General features: G+C 35.9%; 3 protein-coding genes across 3 annotated transcripts; 1 reads left to right on the top strand and 2 right to left on the bottom strand.

The window, feature by feature from the left end:
- Positions 1–452: 452 nt before the first annotated feature.
- On the bottom strand, positions 453–1,457 carry LOC132554181 (uncharacterized protein K02A2.6-like). Its single transcript, XM_060218480.1, has one exon. The coding sequence runs from the start codon at positions 1,455–1,457 to the stop codon at positions 453–455; it is 1,005 nt and encodes a 334-aa protein (XP_060074463.1).
- Positions 1,458–1,618: 161 nt separating this feature from the next.
- On the bottom strand, positions 1,619–4,438 carry LOC132554180 (uncharacterized). The gene has a single exon (XM_060218479.1). The coding sequence runs from the start codon at positions 4,436–4,438 to the stop codon at positions 1,619–1,621; it is 2,820 nt and encodes a 939-aa protein (XP_060074462.1).
- Positions 4,439–9,747: 5,309 nt separating this feature from the next.
- On the top strand, positions 9,748–11,894 carry LOC132554179 (acetylcholine receptor subunit delta-like). Its single transcript, XM_060218478.1, has 3 exons — positions 9,748–10,019; positions 10,419–10,619; positions 11,087–11,894. The coding sequence occupies exons 1-3, from the start codon at positions 9,748–9,750 to the stop codon at positions 11,892–11,894; spliced, it is 1,281 nt and encodes a 426-aa protein (XP_060074461.1).
- The last annotated feature ends 3,631 nt before the right edge of the window (positions 11,895–15,525 follow it).

The following is a 15,525-nucleotide window of genomic DNA, read 5'->3' as shown; positions in this document are numbered from 1 at the left end:
CGAATTGAATCATAACACACAAAACTGGTCTCGTTCCAATGGCCGCCTGTTTTAATAATAATGCCCGGATGTTTCACAAGAACGATAACTCCACACATAAGACAATCAGAGTTATTTCCCATTACTCTACATCTAAACACTACATCTTCTCCCCTCTTAAGACTGTCACTATTACAATGAATATTATTGCCTTTCAAAAATCTTCAAAGTTCTATTTGATATGATCAGACAACTTTTATCAATTTAAATTTAAACTCAAAATTTCCAAATTAACACAGTTCATGGAGAATACTAAATTTTCACTGTATTCAAGTCCATGTAACACACTAACTGTTAAAATTTAAAACTCAGTTCCTGTAAAACATTCCTTACTTAGGACTTGAAAATTAAACTACACTTGAATCACAATGTCACTGTAATCCAACTATGCAAAACTTCACTTTCACACAAAGTTATGTCATTTCAAAATCATCAAACCGCTTAGGCTTAGTTTTCTCGCGCACTGGTCTTGATCGCGGGATCTCCACCTGATGTGACAAGTTTGATTCCATTCCATCATTAGTAGACCTATGCATGACATCGTCATCGGCTTTGTCCTGCTTCGATACATTGTTGTCAGACATGGTCAAACTTTCACTTTCAGAAGTAGCAGTTGTAGATTTGCTCTCTACCAGAGACTCTGGACTCTGAACGTACTTTTTTACATGTGTACTGTTACGCTTATACTCAACTCCCTCAGGAGAAACAAGAGTACACTGATTTCCAACTTTCCTTTGGAGTTTAAACAGAGTTGGGTTGAATGGAGAACTTAGCTTATTGTTCCTCGACTGTTTAACTAACACCTGATCTCCTTCAACTAGATCTGATTCCTTTGCACCACGTTTTTCATCAATGTAAAGTTTGTTTTTGACTTTTGCAAACCAGTCTCTATCACGAACTCCTTCTTCGATGGTTTCATTCCGATGAACATCAAGTTGAGGTACTTTATTCCTCAATTTACGCCCAAACATTAACTCTGCTGGAGAAACACCTGTTACAGCATGGGGCGTGCCCCTGTATGCCAAAAGATAAGTTCTCAAATCTTTCTTCCAGTCACGTGATTCAGCATGAGCAATACGTATTCGTTTCATGATAGATCTGTTCTGTCGTTCCACCTCTCCATTTGCTGCTGGGTGGAGCGGAGTAACACGTCTGTGATGAATTCCATTATCACATAGAAATTCCTCGAACAAGGCCGACACAAACTGAGGACCGTTATCTGATGTAATCGATACCGGAAGTCCATAACGTGCAAACATGTTCTCAAGTGCATCAATCATCCTTTCACTAGATATATCCTTTGTAATGTCCACTTCATAATATCTGCTGTAATAGTCTATTACAACAAACACGTAGTGTCCTGACGGTAAAGGTCCTAGCAGGTCTATCGAGAGATCCTGCCATGGTCCTGATGGCATAGGGGTCGGCGATATGGGCTCGGGCCGTGGCAATGAACTTACCACTTGACAGCCATGACATGACTTGACATAAGCCTCTACGTCCTTATCTAAAGTTGGCCACCACACTTTAGTTCGTAGCTGTTGCTTTGTAGCGACAATACCAAGGTGTCCCTGGTGAGCTAATTTAATACATTCTGTTCGTAACACTGCTGGTTAACCAATCGTGTTCCACGTAACAGCAGGTACCCTATCTGGGACAGTTCATCTTTTACCGCATAATACTTTACACATTCCTTTTCCCACTGGTCTGCAGATAAAGCCTTTCTCACCAGTGTTAGCTCGGGATCAGACTTGGATTTTTCCTCCACCTCACGAGTTGTCATTGCTTTTGGGGTGCTTCTCTCTGCCACAGCTCTGACATAATGCTCTGTTTCTGTTTGTAGATCTGTTACACCACTGTGTTTCCTTTTCACAAGTCGCGACAATGCGTCAGCAATGTTCTGTTTACCAGGTTGATACCTAATACGAAAATTGTAGGGCATCAGTCTCATAACCCACCGTTCAATACGCGCGTTAGGTTTGGATTTTGGACCATACAGTATTTCCAATGGTTTGTGGTCTGTCACCAGCTCAAAATCAATGCCATACAGGTATATGTGGAACTTTCCACATGCCCAAACCACTGCTAAGGCCTCCTTTTCTGTGGTTGAGTACCTTCTTTCAACATCAGTCAGTGTACGACTAGCATAGCTGATAACTTTGGTCTCGCCTTCAGATTCCTGAACGAGTACAGCCCCTAAACCTACATCACTCGCGTCAGTCACAAGTTGTGTTTTTGTTGCGTCTAATCGGAAATGTCCCAATGTATCTGCGTTCACAAGGCTTTCCTTTAATGCTCGAAAACAATCCTCCTGTTCCTGTCCCCACAAAAACTTTACACTGGACTTGGTAAGTCGTCTCAAGGGTTCAGACAATGTAGCCAAGTTTGGAATATAGCGAGCACTAAAGTTGACAATGCCTAAAAAGCTTCTCACCTCAGATGCACTTTGTGGCCTCTGAGCCTCAATAATGGCCTTTGAACGATCGGATGTCGGCGCGATTCCATTTTTTGACAATACATGACCCATAAATGTGATCTTGTCCATTCCCCACTCGCATTTCTCCTTGTTCAGAGTTAAGTTCTTTTCCTGCAGTCTACACAATGCTTTCTCTAGCCTTTGATCATGTTCATGTTTATCCCTGCCATGAACCACAATATCATCGGATATATTCTGAACCCCTTCACAATCATGAAATGTCTGTGATATGATTTGTTGATACTTCTCTGGTGCTGAACTGATACCAAACATCAGCCGCTTATACCTGTATAATCCTTGATGCGTCACAAATGTAGTTATCTCCCTTGATGAATCTTCTAATTCTATCTGGTGATATCCATACTTCATATCTAATTTGCTGAACACTGTACTCCCATTCATATTGTACAGTATCTCGTCCACAGTGGGTATTGGGTGTCTCTCACGGACTATAGCTTGATTAGCCTGTCTCATATCCACACATATCCTGATATCGCCATTAGGTTTTGGGACAACTATTACCGGGCTAACCCACGGGGTTGGGTCATTCACCTTCTCGATAATGTCCTGATCCTCAAGTTCATCAAGTTTAGCACCGACTTTCTCTCGTAGACTGTAAGGAATCCTATACATAGGTTGTGCCACCGGTTTTACAGATGGATCAATATGAAGCTTCAATTTGAAGTCATTCAGCTTCCCAATTCCTCCAAAACATGACTTGTACTTATCCAATATATCATCATGGACTGAGTAGACTCCAATTTTCAGCACTCCGAGATCTACTGCCGTAGCCCTCCCTAATAAAGCCGAACCTGTGCCATCAAGTACATAAAAGGCAGCCTCAATTTCATCATCACTTCCGTCAACAGACACCGTAGTAATAAATTTGCCAAGTAACGATAAAGGTTTATCTGCTCCATATGAATACAGCCGTTTGTCAGTTTTCTCTGAACGACACACAATCTTTCTTTTCTTTAAGTCCTCCCATGTAGGCTTGTCAATGATATTGACTGTCGCTCCACTATCCACAACCATATCAACTTTGTGACCACCAACCATGAACGAAAGTCTGTCTGCATCTGTGTGTTGTACACTAAATGCATACTCTGCCTCTGACTCTACACAGTTCACTTTACCTTTGACCTTTGACAATGTTGACCTCTCTGCCTTTAGGCAACGTGGTTCCTTTGTTTTACAGCATGCACGAAAATGCCCCATCTTACCACACTTATTGCACTTTTTGTTTTTCGCTGGACAGCCTGAGTCTTTCGCGAAATGACCTTCACGTCCACATCGAAAACATAAAGCCTTTGTGCTACTACTTGTTGACCGTTTTGTGTCCTTTTGTTTCACAAAGTTTATCTGATTGACTGAGCTTAGAGGAGACTCCATTTTCTTAGCCTGGACATCTGCCATTTCCATTGTAGCCGCGATTGTGCGTAATTGATCAAGTGTCAATTCCTTCCCCTTTTCCAGACATTTGGTTCTAAGTTTATGAGATTTACATTTTTCTATTATTTGATCCCTTATTTGTTCCTCAATGTTCCCAAATTCACAAAGAACTGCTTGTCTTCTGAGTCTGGTGATGAATTGTTCGATAGACTCGTCTTCCTGACACATTGACCGAAATACATACCGTTCGTATGGCACGTTTATTTTTGTTTCAAAATGTTTACTCAGTGTGGCTACCGCTACAGCATACTCATCACCTCCCTCCGCCTCTGTTAGCGTGAAATAGATGTCTTGAACTGGTACACCTGCACAGTGTAGTAATAACGCTTTCAACTGTTTCTTGTCTGTTACACCCTTGCCAGTGGCAAATAAATCGAAACTACGAAGCCATCGCTTCCATTCCTGCTGTAAATGACCTGGGTCACCATGTGCGTTGAACGGCTCAATACCATTCAGGTCGATCGAAGACATTTTCACAAATGACAGTTCGTATTTCTTACATACACCAGTTCTTGATACATTTACTAACGTATTCGCAATATCCTCGTCGCCAGATTGTCGTGTCGAATTGAATCAGAGCCCGAATTGAATCATAACACACAAAACTGGTCTCGTTCCAATGGCCGCCTGTTTTAATAATAATGCCCGGATGTTTCACAAGAACGATAACTCCACACATAAGACAAACAGAGTTATTTCCCATTACTCTACATCTAAACACTACATTGTCCATTTTAACACTAAACGAAACGAATTACACGGTATGGTATAACTAAACACTATGACCATAGGCCGCAAATACATTCCTTCTGAATTTGATTTCAATCGATAATACTCGGTAATTCGACATATCATAAATTTACATTCTAATTTAATTTCTTGCTTCAATTCCAGTTGTTTTACTAATAAAGTAATAAATCATCCTTTATTGTTAGAAATCATTTGTAAATAGGAATTATTTAGTAATAAATTTGTTATGATATAATCCGTTTGTTGCCTTGCGATAAGTTTACATATCTATCACTAGTGTGATGTAATCTGGGAATTTTCACTGGCTGCACGCGTTCATAATTTAGTAACTGTTTTCCTTTGATGAAGATTTCCTCCATATTTTGCCTTTAAAACCTGTCAAAGTGTATTTTTCTGATTTATGCGTTAAAAATATCTTTAAAGTTTTCGTTTCATAGCAAAATTCAGGACATGAGTTCTCATTTAATATTCTATTTCTAATCGATTGCAGAAAGAATGGAAAATGACCTATTCACATACGCTTTCGTGGAATAGGAAAAAGCTGTGGTGGAATCACTGATACATATAAACCCAATAAAGTGTTTTAACTGGTATCCTGAATTTGATCCGCTGGCTCTTAATCAGTCGTAAACATCCTGGTATCAGACATACTATGTTACTTTGTAGTCTAATGAAATATAGGCGTAGCTGTACACTACATTAGCATCAGAATCCATTTGAGGCTAACATATTTTGCATAAATAAATGTTTAAAAAGTCTAAAGAATGTAGAATCTAGATACATACAACAGAGCAGCCAGAGAAGTTTTCCATGAGTAAGATTATCAATCAATATGTGTTAACAACTAAATTGTTTCAATAGATTAATGAAACAATAACTTGTATCGTCTTTAGTTTGTTCCGTGTGAAAAGGTAGATGACATTCCCACAACGTTATGATGTATGAAAAGACTTATCGCTGACTCAAATTGTTAGAACGAACACATTATGCATTCGACAGAGATAATATCTAATTTCTAAACTTTAACTCAAATCTAGCTGCTAAATTTTTTCATAATCAGTCTCTTTAATAGAATAGATATATTGAGGTATAAAATTGAGAAAATGGTGGTCTCTGTTCTTCACTGGTTATACAAGGGTTTCTACTTTGTGAATCAATACAAATGTTCACACAGAGGCAGTACTGACAATTCACGTAAAAGTACATCTATGTTTTGATCAATATGTGAAAGAGGTACTGGATAATATCCGAGTGAACCATTAAACACATCAATTAACTAATTAGGCCCATAAACACGAAAAAACTGTCTGTAACTATTCAAATAAGTCTATTCTGTAAGTGCTTTGCACCGATACGATTTTTGTATAATAGCTTCTGTGATGTACTGTCAACACACAAATGTAATGATAAAAGTGCATTTCATGATTAATTATAAATACATTGTATAAAAACGTCATTTGGTACAATCGGATGAATAATTCTACTGAAATCGATGTTCCGCTTCCTACGAACAGTTATGCATTAACAATAGCACGCGACCATTTATAAGTGGATATTTTTCCTGTTTATTTATCATTTATATTTTTAAGTAGTCTAAATATCATTATATAAACTGTTTTCGGGCATTTTAACTCCATTTTGATTAACTGTTGCAAATGTTTCTTTATGTGATACATTGTCAAACGTTAGTTTTGATATGAAAATTCCTACTAATGTGTTTTCTTCTGCCTATCTACTCTAGCTGTTTCGAGGACGTAAAGCCAACCACAAACAGACGCACAAATACTATCAAGTTTTATGTCTGTTATTCTCTGTAGTGTTTTCTATAGCGTGCTAATCATCTAATGATAATTTTACATTTTTAAAATAAGGAATAAAAAAGATATTTAACACATTTTCATCTTGACAGAAAAATATGCACTGGTACCTTTTGTAACAAAACCACATCTTTTTTAACCATACAAAAAGTCAACATAATCATGTCGTGGGATTGAAGGAAAAGTTTACTCCCTATTGTAGAAGACGGCATAATGCAGTTGTCGAAAAGTAATTTATATAAATTTTGATTTGTACTGAATCGAAAGTACAAGCCTCCTAAGACTAATGCAATATGTATCATTATCGATTATCAAATGAGACAAAACAACACATTAGTTCAAATTTGTAAGATATGGGATAAAAAAATCGCTCTGCAGATATCTAGAGGATATGTTTATTTTAACATTTAGAATTATAAATTATAAAGTGATCCGATGTTTCTGACTCTCTACAACATGAAATTCTTAAATACAGACACGGGTAATGGTGCATATTGCCGAAAGATATTTAAGATGTGTTAGCAATTTCCTGACAAACACTGACAAAAAATTTAACAACCATGGGAAGGCACGGTAATCTCGATTTAAATCAAATCACGGAAGATTGTGAACCCTTGGAACGATGATTTCTACATCTATAACGTTTTACGATTCAAGTTGATGCGTTTCCAGTTCTATAGATTTATTTGCCGTTACACGGAAAAGAAATAAGTATCAGTTCTAAGCTTGTTTTCACATCCCATATATATGTACATTGTATGTGTGATATTGTTGAGTATTGGATATAAAATATTGTTTAAACTAAACATGTGAGGAAATAGACGGGAAAGTCCTTTTTAGTGTTGCAAACAGCGAAAAAAAGTATAAACGCTGAACACAGCGTTGTATGGAAATCGCATATTATCGTTAATACGTGATTAAGGGTACTGTATAACGGTGTATTAGGAATACTAGAATACCAGAAAGTTATCACCATGATAATATTTCAATGATTTCATATCATAGCAAGCAAATATTAAAGTGAACAAATGAAATAAATAGATTATTTACGTATTCAACATCTTTTGCTTAACAACTGTGTACGTTGTTGTTGATTTTCGTCGTATGAACAACGTCTGCCATAAAATTTTGGCGGTGTCGCTATAATGAATTGGAGTGTTCGTGAGAAATGTCAATATATATATAATTTTTATATCTTTTATGATTTCAGCAGAACGCCATGTGTATATTCTGTACGTTTGGTGTAAGGTGTCCTGGAGCGTACCGCACTGAACTTCCCTGATCTATTTTACTAGTTATGTAAGCCAGCCTTTCAGTGTTCCGGCAGAAAGAATGTAATCTGGATTGATAACAGAAACGACGGATAAAGATGGTCGCTTTGGACCAGCATGAAGAAATCAAACATCGGATTGAAGAGATAACAGAATTTCTCTATAATCTTCATCAACAGGCATCTTTCAATTATTTTTCTGATATCTTTTTTCCAACGCAGCTGACGTTATCTCAAAAAACGGTGCTACTCCAGAAACGATGTGATAACAAAGCATTTAACATGGTATTGAGTTATAAATGGCTATACACAAGAAATAGATCTATGATGTACATATATATAGAAGTATACATTTCTCTAAAAAACAATGATAATGGTAATTTAATTTTTTGAAGCTTGCATCTCAGACCAGGATGATAATATTGAAGCATAAACGACTGCACAGTAAAAGAATATCAAAACCAAAAGGGAATAATATGATTATCTGACTCTGCTTTGAAGATCCACGATAGTAACACGGCTTCTGGTTTCTGACTGTTATCAATAATGCTGGTATATATTTATTGTTGCATGGCCATTTTGTTAACTAGACAGTGTCTAAATATGTAACCCTTGTTAAATAAAAGATATAATAATAATAATAATAATAATAATAATAATAATAATAATAATAATTATAATAATAATAATAATATACAAATTAAAAACATTTAAATAAATAAATATGTTCTTCTCAGTGACTATTCATAATTGAGAACAGCAGTGTAGCCAATAGTGCCTGTTTGATAATGATAAACATTTATAATGTGGCCACAACCTACTTCCCCTTAGTTGTAGAGTCTAGGTTGATTATAATTTAGTTATCTAACAGTTAAAACACTCACTAGCGGTGTCAATAATTTCTATGCTCTACATCGTGTGGTGTTTACCTTTCCTGAAGTTTAATATGAGTATATTATATCTTTACTAATGCGAAACAGTGATAAAACAGTCAGTGATATTTGTAAGCATGAAGCATAGTAGCAGTTGCTGCACAACCTATTTTTAATGTTCTATTTATAACACAAGAGCTGACGTAGATATTACGATACAAGCGAAACTTAATCTAGTCTGAATTTTTTAAGAACTTTAAGAAAAGAAATAGAGCGGTTACTTGTGCAGAACACAACACAGTGTCGCTAACAGGTCTAGAAGGTGTGCCGTCATACAACAAACTATGTAGGTAAGTGTTATTAAGTTCATCTTTGTGAACTGTGATTAGCTCTTTCGTCCTGTTAACAACAAAGGTTTGTATCATAAACCACTACACTTTGTATATACGTATGTGGAGCTGCTTGAATCATTCAAGTAATCAGTATTGCTTACATTATCATACATATACCGGAAATGTGAATATCGTATGATGTCGATACTTTGATTGAAACTTTCAGTGTAATATATCAAACCGATGTTCACATTTCCGACACAAATGTGTTTCAGTAGCAATGTTACTCAATAAATCAATAGGCAATACTGATAACCTGAATGTTTCATGCAAATCCACAAACGTAAATCAGTGTTTAGATAGTGAAATAAAAATGCTCAGTGTTTTGGTGATATTACAGTAGTGCTATTAGAAAAAGACAAGAACAACCGAGCATCCATTGTCAGCACACCTCAATAATTAACTGGGTATTTGTGTGTTTGCTAAGACGGTTAGTATGAAATAAAGAAAAAATCCCATATTTTCTCATAATTAGAAAATGTAAATTAGTATTTTCAATATATTCTATGAAAAATTGACTATTTCCAAGCAAAATCAAGTAAAGTATAAACACTGTATTTTTTCAGATTTTGGTGACAACTCTATTTTTTCAAGACACACAAAAAATATCTCTTCTGCAGCTGCATTTTATGATCACCAGCAACACCAGACCACTGTAGTATTTGCATAGACAAAACTGATGTTGTGCGTAAGATGTGAACCTGTCGTTATGTCTCTGAAGACGCTGATCATATTCCTGTCGCTAGAGGTCGTTTATGGGTCCTCCATGGGAACAATGGCGGACATGCAAAGACTGAATGACACTTTGTTCCGAGATTACACACCCGAGTTCCGACCAGCGTTTTACCTAAACCACACAGTAGACGTCCACATTCTGTATAACCTGTTTTCTTTCATTAGCTTCAGCGTGATTACTGAGACAATCTCATTGTCTGGAGCTTTGCAGATGAGGTTTGTTTGGCTTTGCTTCTAATAACTTACTACATGCTTATAAGTCGTTGTAAGGATGGGGTTGACAAATGTTTCAGACAAAATTCTGAGGCGGCTTCAAACAGACAAGAACCAAGTGTAGAAGAAACTTAACAAATGCCGCTGAGCATGTGAATGCAAGAGACAGTTAACTGGTTAAATGTTATCACGTAAAATCTATATTTTTTAAGAATATTCTATGGATAATATTACTGTTGTCATGTTTTGGAAAACATTTTTGTTGTTGGTATGATATAAACATTTAGTGTAGCAACTTTTTATAAAGTAGGGTAGGAAATACTTTCTGATATTTTATTTCATACACTTTAACCAGTGGATTAATGATTGAGCTAAATGCACATTTTGTAATTCATTGACCAGTTGGACAGACTACCGACTTGCGTGGGATCCGGAAGATTTTGGGGGCGTGGATGGTATTGTGTTACCGGCTTCCCAGGTATGGTACCCCAAGATCGTACTTCTGACGGGTATGGACAATATACAGCAGGTGGGATCTGAAGACTTCGACGTCTACGTAGATCACAGCGGCAGAGTGTTGTGGGTTCCGGGAGGCGTTCTCGTGTAATACTGATTTTCTATTATGTATTAAAAATTCAATGCTTATTAGTAACTCAACTCAACTCCCATTTGTCTAATAAAAAAATTGTTTTTATTATGATCATTCTGATATTAACAATTTATTTCAGATTGTTAACTTCTAACTAAAGAGCCTAACCATTACTAGTAATCTAAATCCATATATCCTTATCCTAAATAATGCATAACTTTGAGATGATTATATACTATGCAGTTGATAATATAAACAATGACAACTTACCCTTGATTATTGATCGTTTATGTTTGTTAGAGGATTTCACGCATAACTATAATATTTGAATACTTTCTTCAAACAGTGAATGTCATTTCCATATTCAAATAGTAGTTATTATTTTGAAAATGAAATTTGAAAAAAAGTCAATGTATGTACTTGTCATATGATTTATCTTTACATAGATGGCATAATGTAGCATTGTCGCATTTAATTCCAGGTCGTCGTGCAAAACAAACATGCGTGACTTTCCCAGGGACTATCAAACTTGTATGCTAATCTTAAATAACATGATATACACTAAAGAGGAGATGAGACTCATCCCTCACCAATTATCTGTAAATATGGATTTCTACACAAAGAATGGCGAATGGGACGTAATCTGGACTAACGTTTCGGACAAGGTTGACAAATACAAGGACTTGACGTCGATTTCGTTTCTCTCTATAACAATTGGCATGATCCGGAAGTCGGATTATTTCATCATCAACATGCTTGTTCCGGTCGCGGTTCTCTGCATATTAGATGCCTTTGTATTTTTGATCCCCATTGGGGCTAGTGATAGAGTTTCGTTTTCCTTGACCCTTTTTTTGTCGCTGACAGTATATATGTCCGTGATGGGGTCATATTTACCAACGACATCGGAACCATTGGCAGGAATGACATATTTCTTGTTGGCATCGGAACTACACAGTACTATGGTAATTTTGATGACTATAGCAACCATTCGTTTAAACGAATATGAGCAACTGCCAACTTGGTTGATTCGGCTGTGTCGACTAGTAAATAGGAAAAACAGACAGAAAAGTAGGTCCTCACAAAAATCTGCTGACAAAGACTATGAAAATATGCCGTTGGACAGGGTTGTTCCTGATTCTACTGATGGGAACGACTCCGATATATTGACTAAAATGTCTGTGTTAAGTGCTTTTGACAAATTTCTGTTTTTTATATCCTTGTCTACAATGATACTGATGTGCATTGTATTTTCAATGGTTTACCTTCAACACGAACATGATCAGGAATAATAGGTTTACCTCGATAAAGTTAGAAATTAGTTTTATTATTGTTATTATTATTTTTTTGCCATTTTACGATTATTACACTCGCAATTAATATCGATCTTTCAATTCAAGTTGTCGTGAATGAATACACTACCTATACGGTATATGCCGTAATGAAAGATTATGTTTTTAAGCATATGCTGTATAAAAATATTTAATTTGGTTTATACAGAAACGTTTTGAAAAATTGAATGTTATGTTAAGTCACGCTAAAATTTTAAAATATGTTGTTGCAGTTTAAATCTCTATCTCGTGTGATGCCCATGAACATCAATTAAAGCAGAGAGAGAGAGAGAGAGAGAGAGAGAGAGAGAGAGAGAGAGAGAGAGAGAGAGAGAGAGAGAGAGAGAGAGAGAGAGAGAGAGAGAGAGAGAGAGAGAGAGAGAGAGAGAGAGAGAGAGAGAGAGAGAGAGAGAGAGAGAGAGAGAGAGAGAGAGAGAGAGAGAGAGAGAGAGAGAGAGAGAGAGAGAAGGCTTGCCAATCCATACGGGCCGATAGCTGCAGAACAGGACCTGACATGGGTTTCTGTGGCAGTCTAGAACGTGCTGTATTAACAAACGTCTTGGTGCTGTGTTGTTGCTTTCGGAAAACCTCTAACATGAATTGTGGAAATGTTTCCGTTTGTTTGGAAACGATTACACATTATTTTCACCTCAGATTGAGACATCCTAAAAGTCTGCTGCAACAGGACATTGGGGAAAACCAGCATGTTGTATCATCATGCCCCTATTCATTTCAACGGTCGTTGTGCTAATTCCAAGAACAGGACGAATGTTAGTTATATGTAGTTTAAGGGTTGTACACGTTGAAACGTTTTCACGCGCTGTTATGGTAGACAGGACACTTTAAAGAAAATGAAAAGCTGAAAATAGAACAGAGAGAAAATATAATATCCTTACAAACATCAGATTTATCGCATAATAGCAAAATGTGAACAATGTTTTGTGATAGAGTAGTAAAAATATAATAACAAGATATCTTTCGTTTGAAATAAATAATGTAATATCCTACCTTTTAATAGATTTATGTCGTATTATACATGAAACAGATTAATGAGAAATGCCGTCATTGGATGATTTTGATGTGCTATTTATATTGAAATGAAATATTTTTAATGCGTTATGGTAACTGTCTTTATATAATGTTGAATTCTTGTATACAATATTTAGCCACATTAGACATTTGATGGTTATGGTAAACAAAATATATTATTAAATAATATCTGTAGTATTTTATGGTAGACAAAGTGGTATAATATCTGTAGTATTTTGTGGTAGACAAAGTGGTATAATATCTGTAGTACTTTGTGGTAGACAAAGTGGTATAATATCTGTAGTACTTTGTGGTAGACAAAGTGGTATAATATCTGTAGCACTTTGTGGTAGACAAAGTGGTATAATATCTGTAGTATTTTGTGGCAGACAAAGTGGTATAATATCTGTAGTATTTTGTGGTAGACAAAGTGGTATAATATCTGTAGTATTTTGTGGTAGACAAAGTGGTATGATATCTGTAGTATTTTGTGGTAGACAAAGTGGTATAATATCTGTAGCAAAGTATGCATTGTATATGTTTATGATTTTTTTTTCGGTATATATTCGAGACAACCGGTTTTGCTGTAAACTTATAAAGGCACATTGAGACGTATTTGTACGGAATATATTGTGCTAGGAGTATGTAACTTATCTATAAGACAAAAAAACCAATGCTACTTATTTAACTTGAAGTGTTGCATATTTCATAGATATACCATAAAACATCACTTATGATTTTTTTTTCATTTTTCATTAAAAGAAAGTATTTATGAAGACAATAAAATTTTCAATTTCATTTTTCAATTAAACATGAAAAACAGTGAAATACTGACGACCCTGAGAACATGTTTAATCAACTATTATGACTGCCCTTGTTGAATACCCGGATTAATATTTCATTTAAATTGCACTTATCACTTATTTATATGTCGTCGTGTAAATATAACTTGTTCATATTTTGCACACGTTTTCTGTTTTTTCATAGTTTGAATTAAGACTCCAGATTTGTTCTTGAAACGTAAGCGTTTTCTCCTTTACAGATCACACCTGCAATACTATCTTTGTCAAGCCACTTAAGTTTAACAACAGCCAATCCTATTGTTCGTGTTTAAGTAAACTTAATTCCATAAATAAACTATACATACCTGCTTGGAATCACAAACCGCAGACTATTATATCTGTTCTAAATGTCAAAACAAAATATGAGATAAAAATGGCGCTATAAAAACGAGCAATTAGCATCTGACTTGCAAACTTCCTTTGAAACCGGTTTCCTATAAGATTTTTTTAGGACAGCATGAGATATCATTTTTGTTCTATAACCGTACAATGAAAACACCGTGCTATGAAGATATTTGTATGAGCCGCGACCAAATGCGACTCAGGTCGACATTGCCATAAATTTTACCATGCGAAAACATTTATAGTCGGAATATACCTGAACTTCGAAATTAAATACAAGTAATTGATATTATCTGACACTGTCTGGAAATATGAAATATTCATGATGTATGCCTATTAAACATGAAAAGATAAATAAATAAAATAAAAAAAATCCAGAAGAATATATGAAGAACATTCACATCGTTTTCTCGACAAGCTGTCTTATTAAAATTCACGTAATATTACTAAGAGAGTACTGCAGCATCAGTGACAGCGCTTGGCTGAGGTAAATTTGAGTGTATATGATAAAGCAGACTACACACTGAAAACGGTTATCATTGACAAAATCAATATGAGACGATGAACTATAACTTTGTGCACGGGTTCTCGATTGTTTACCTGCAATCTTACCTTCATAGACACTAAAAGGTACAATAGTTATGTTGCACAAAAATGTTAGCTCATAAGCATTTCAGTAGGTAGTCGTCTCTTTAGCTTTCTTCAGGCGTGATTAATGGGTTCAGAACCTCCCAGCGACACCGTGTAACACAATACTACTTCTATATCTCGTGTCGCCTTCTATTTAGGCAAACCGGAGCATGACACGAGGCCCTACAAGCCAGAGTAGCGATAGTGTCGGATAGTGTTGGACGACCTTGCCTCAGGTGAACTCACCCGTGACGGGTTTTTTTCTCGTGAAGCTGAGAAACAGAACGGTCTGCTCTGGCATAGTTGTGTCTTTGGTCAAGACACTTAACACTTTTATAATTGCTGTGGATGACATGCATAGTGCCTCTACTGTATTGTTTAATTAGATAGCCACCAACTTCTACATGGAGGCCCTCACTCAAAATGACCCATCATGTTAAAGAAACGATACTCACCAAACGTTCGAAGCGATACATCCTTTCGTGATCTGGACTGCGGCCTTCTCAGTTCGTGCTTTTATTTGATAGGAACAGCTATTATTATAATGATGAAATGAATTATAACGTAACTTACATCATATGACCATCGTAAAACTTGTTGATTGAAAAGATGATTGTTGTCTAAAAATGTCATTCGATGACAAGACGTCCATAAATAGAATATGAATCACTAAATTTCTGTGAAGACAAAACAATGTCTAGAACAAAGTCATCATTGTGATTATGAAAAGTGATATAGGGCCAGAATAG

The sequence above is a fragment of the Ylistrum balloti genome, unplaced genomic scaffold, assembly GCF_031769215.1.
Source record: "Ylistrum balloti isolate Yb309-2 unplaced genomic scaffold, AGI_CSIRO_Ybal_v1 Utg370386, whole genome shotgun sequence".
Taxonomy (NCBI): domain Eukaryota; kingdom Metazoa; phylum Mollusca; class Bivalvia; order Pectinida; family Pectinidae; genus Ylistrum; species Ylistrum balloti.
This window is presented reverse-complemented; position numbering and strand designations above follow the sequence as displayed.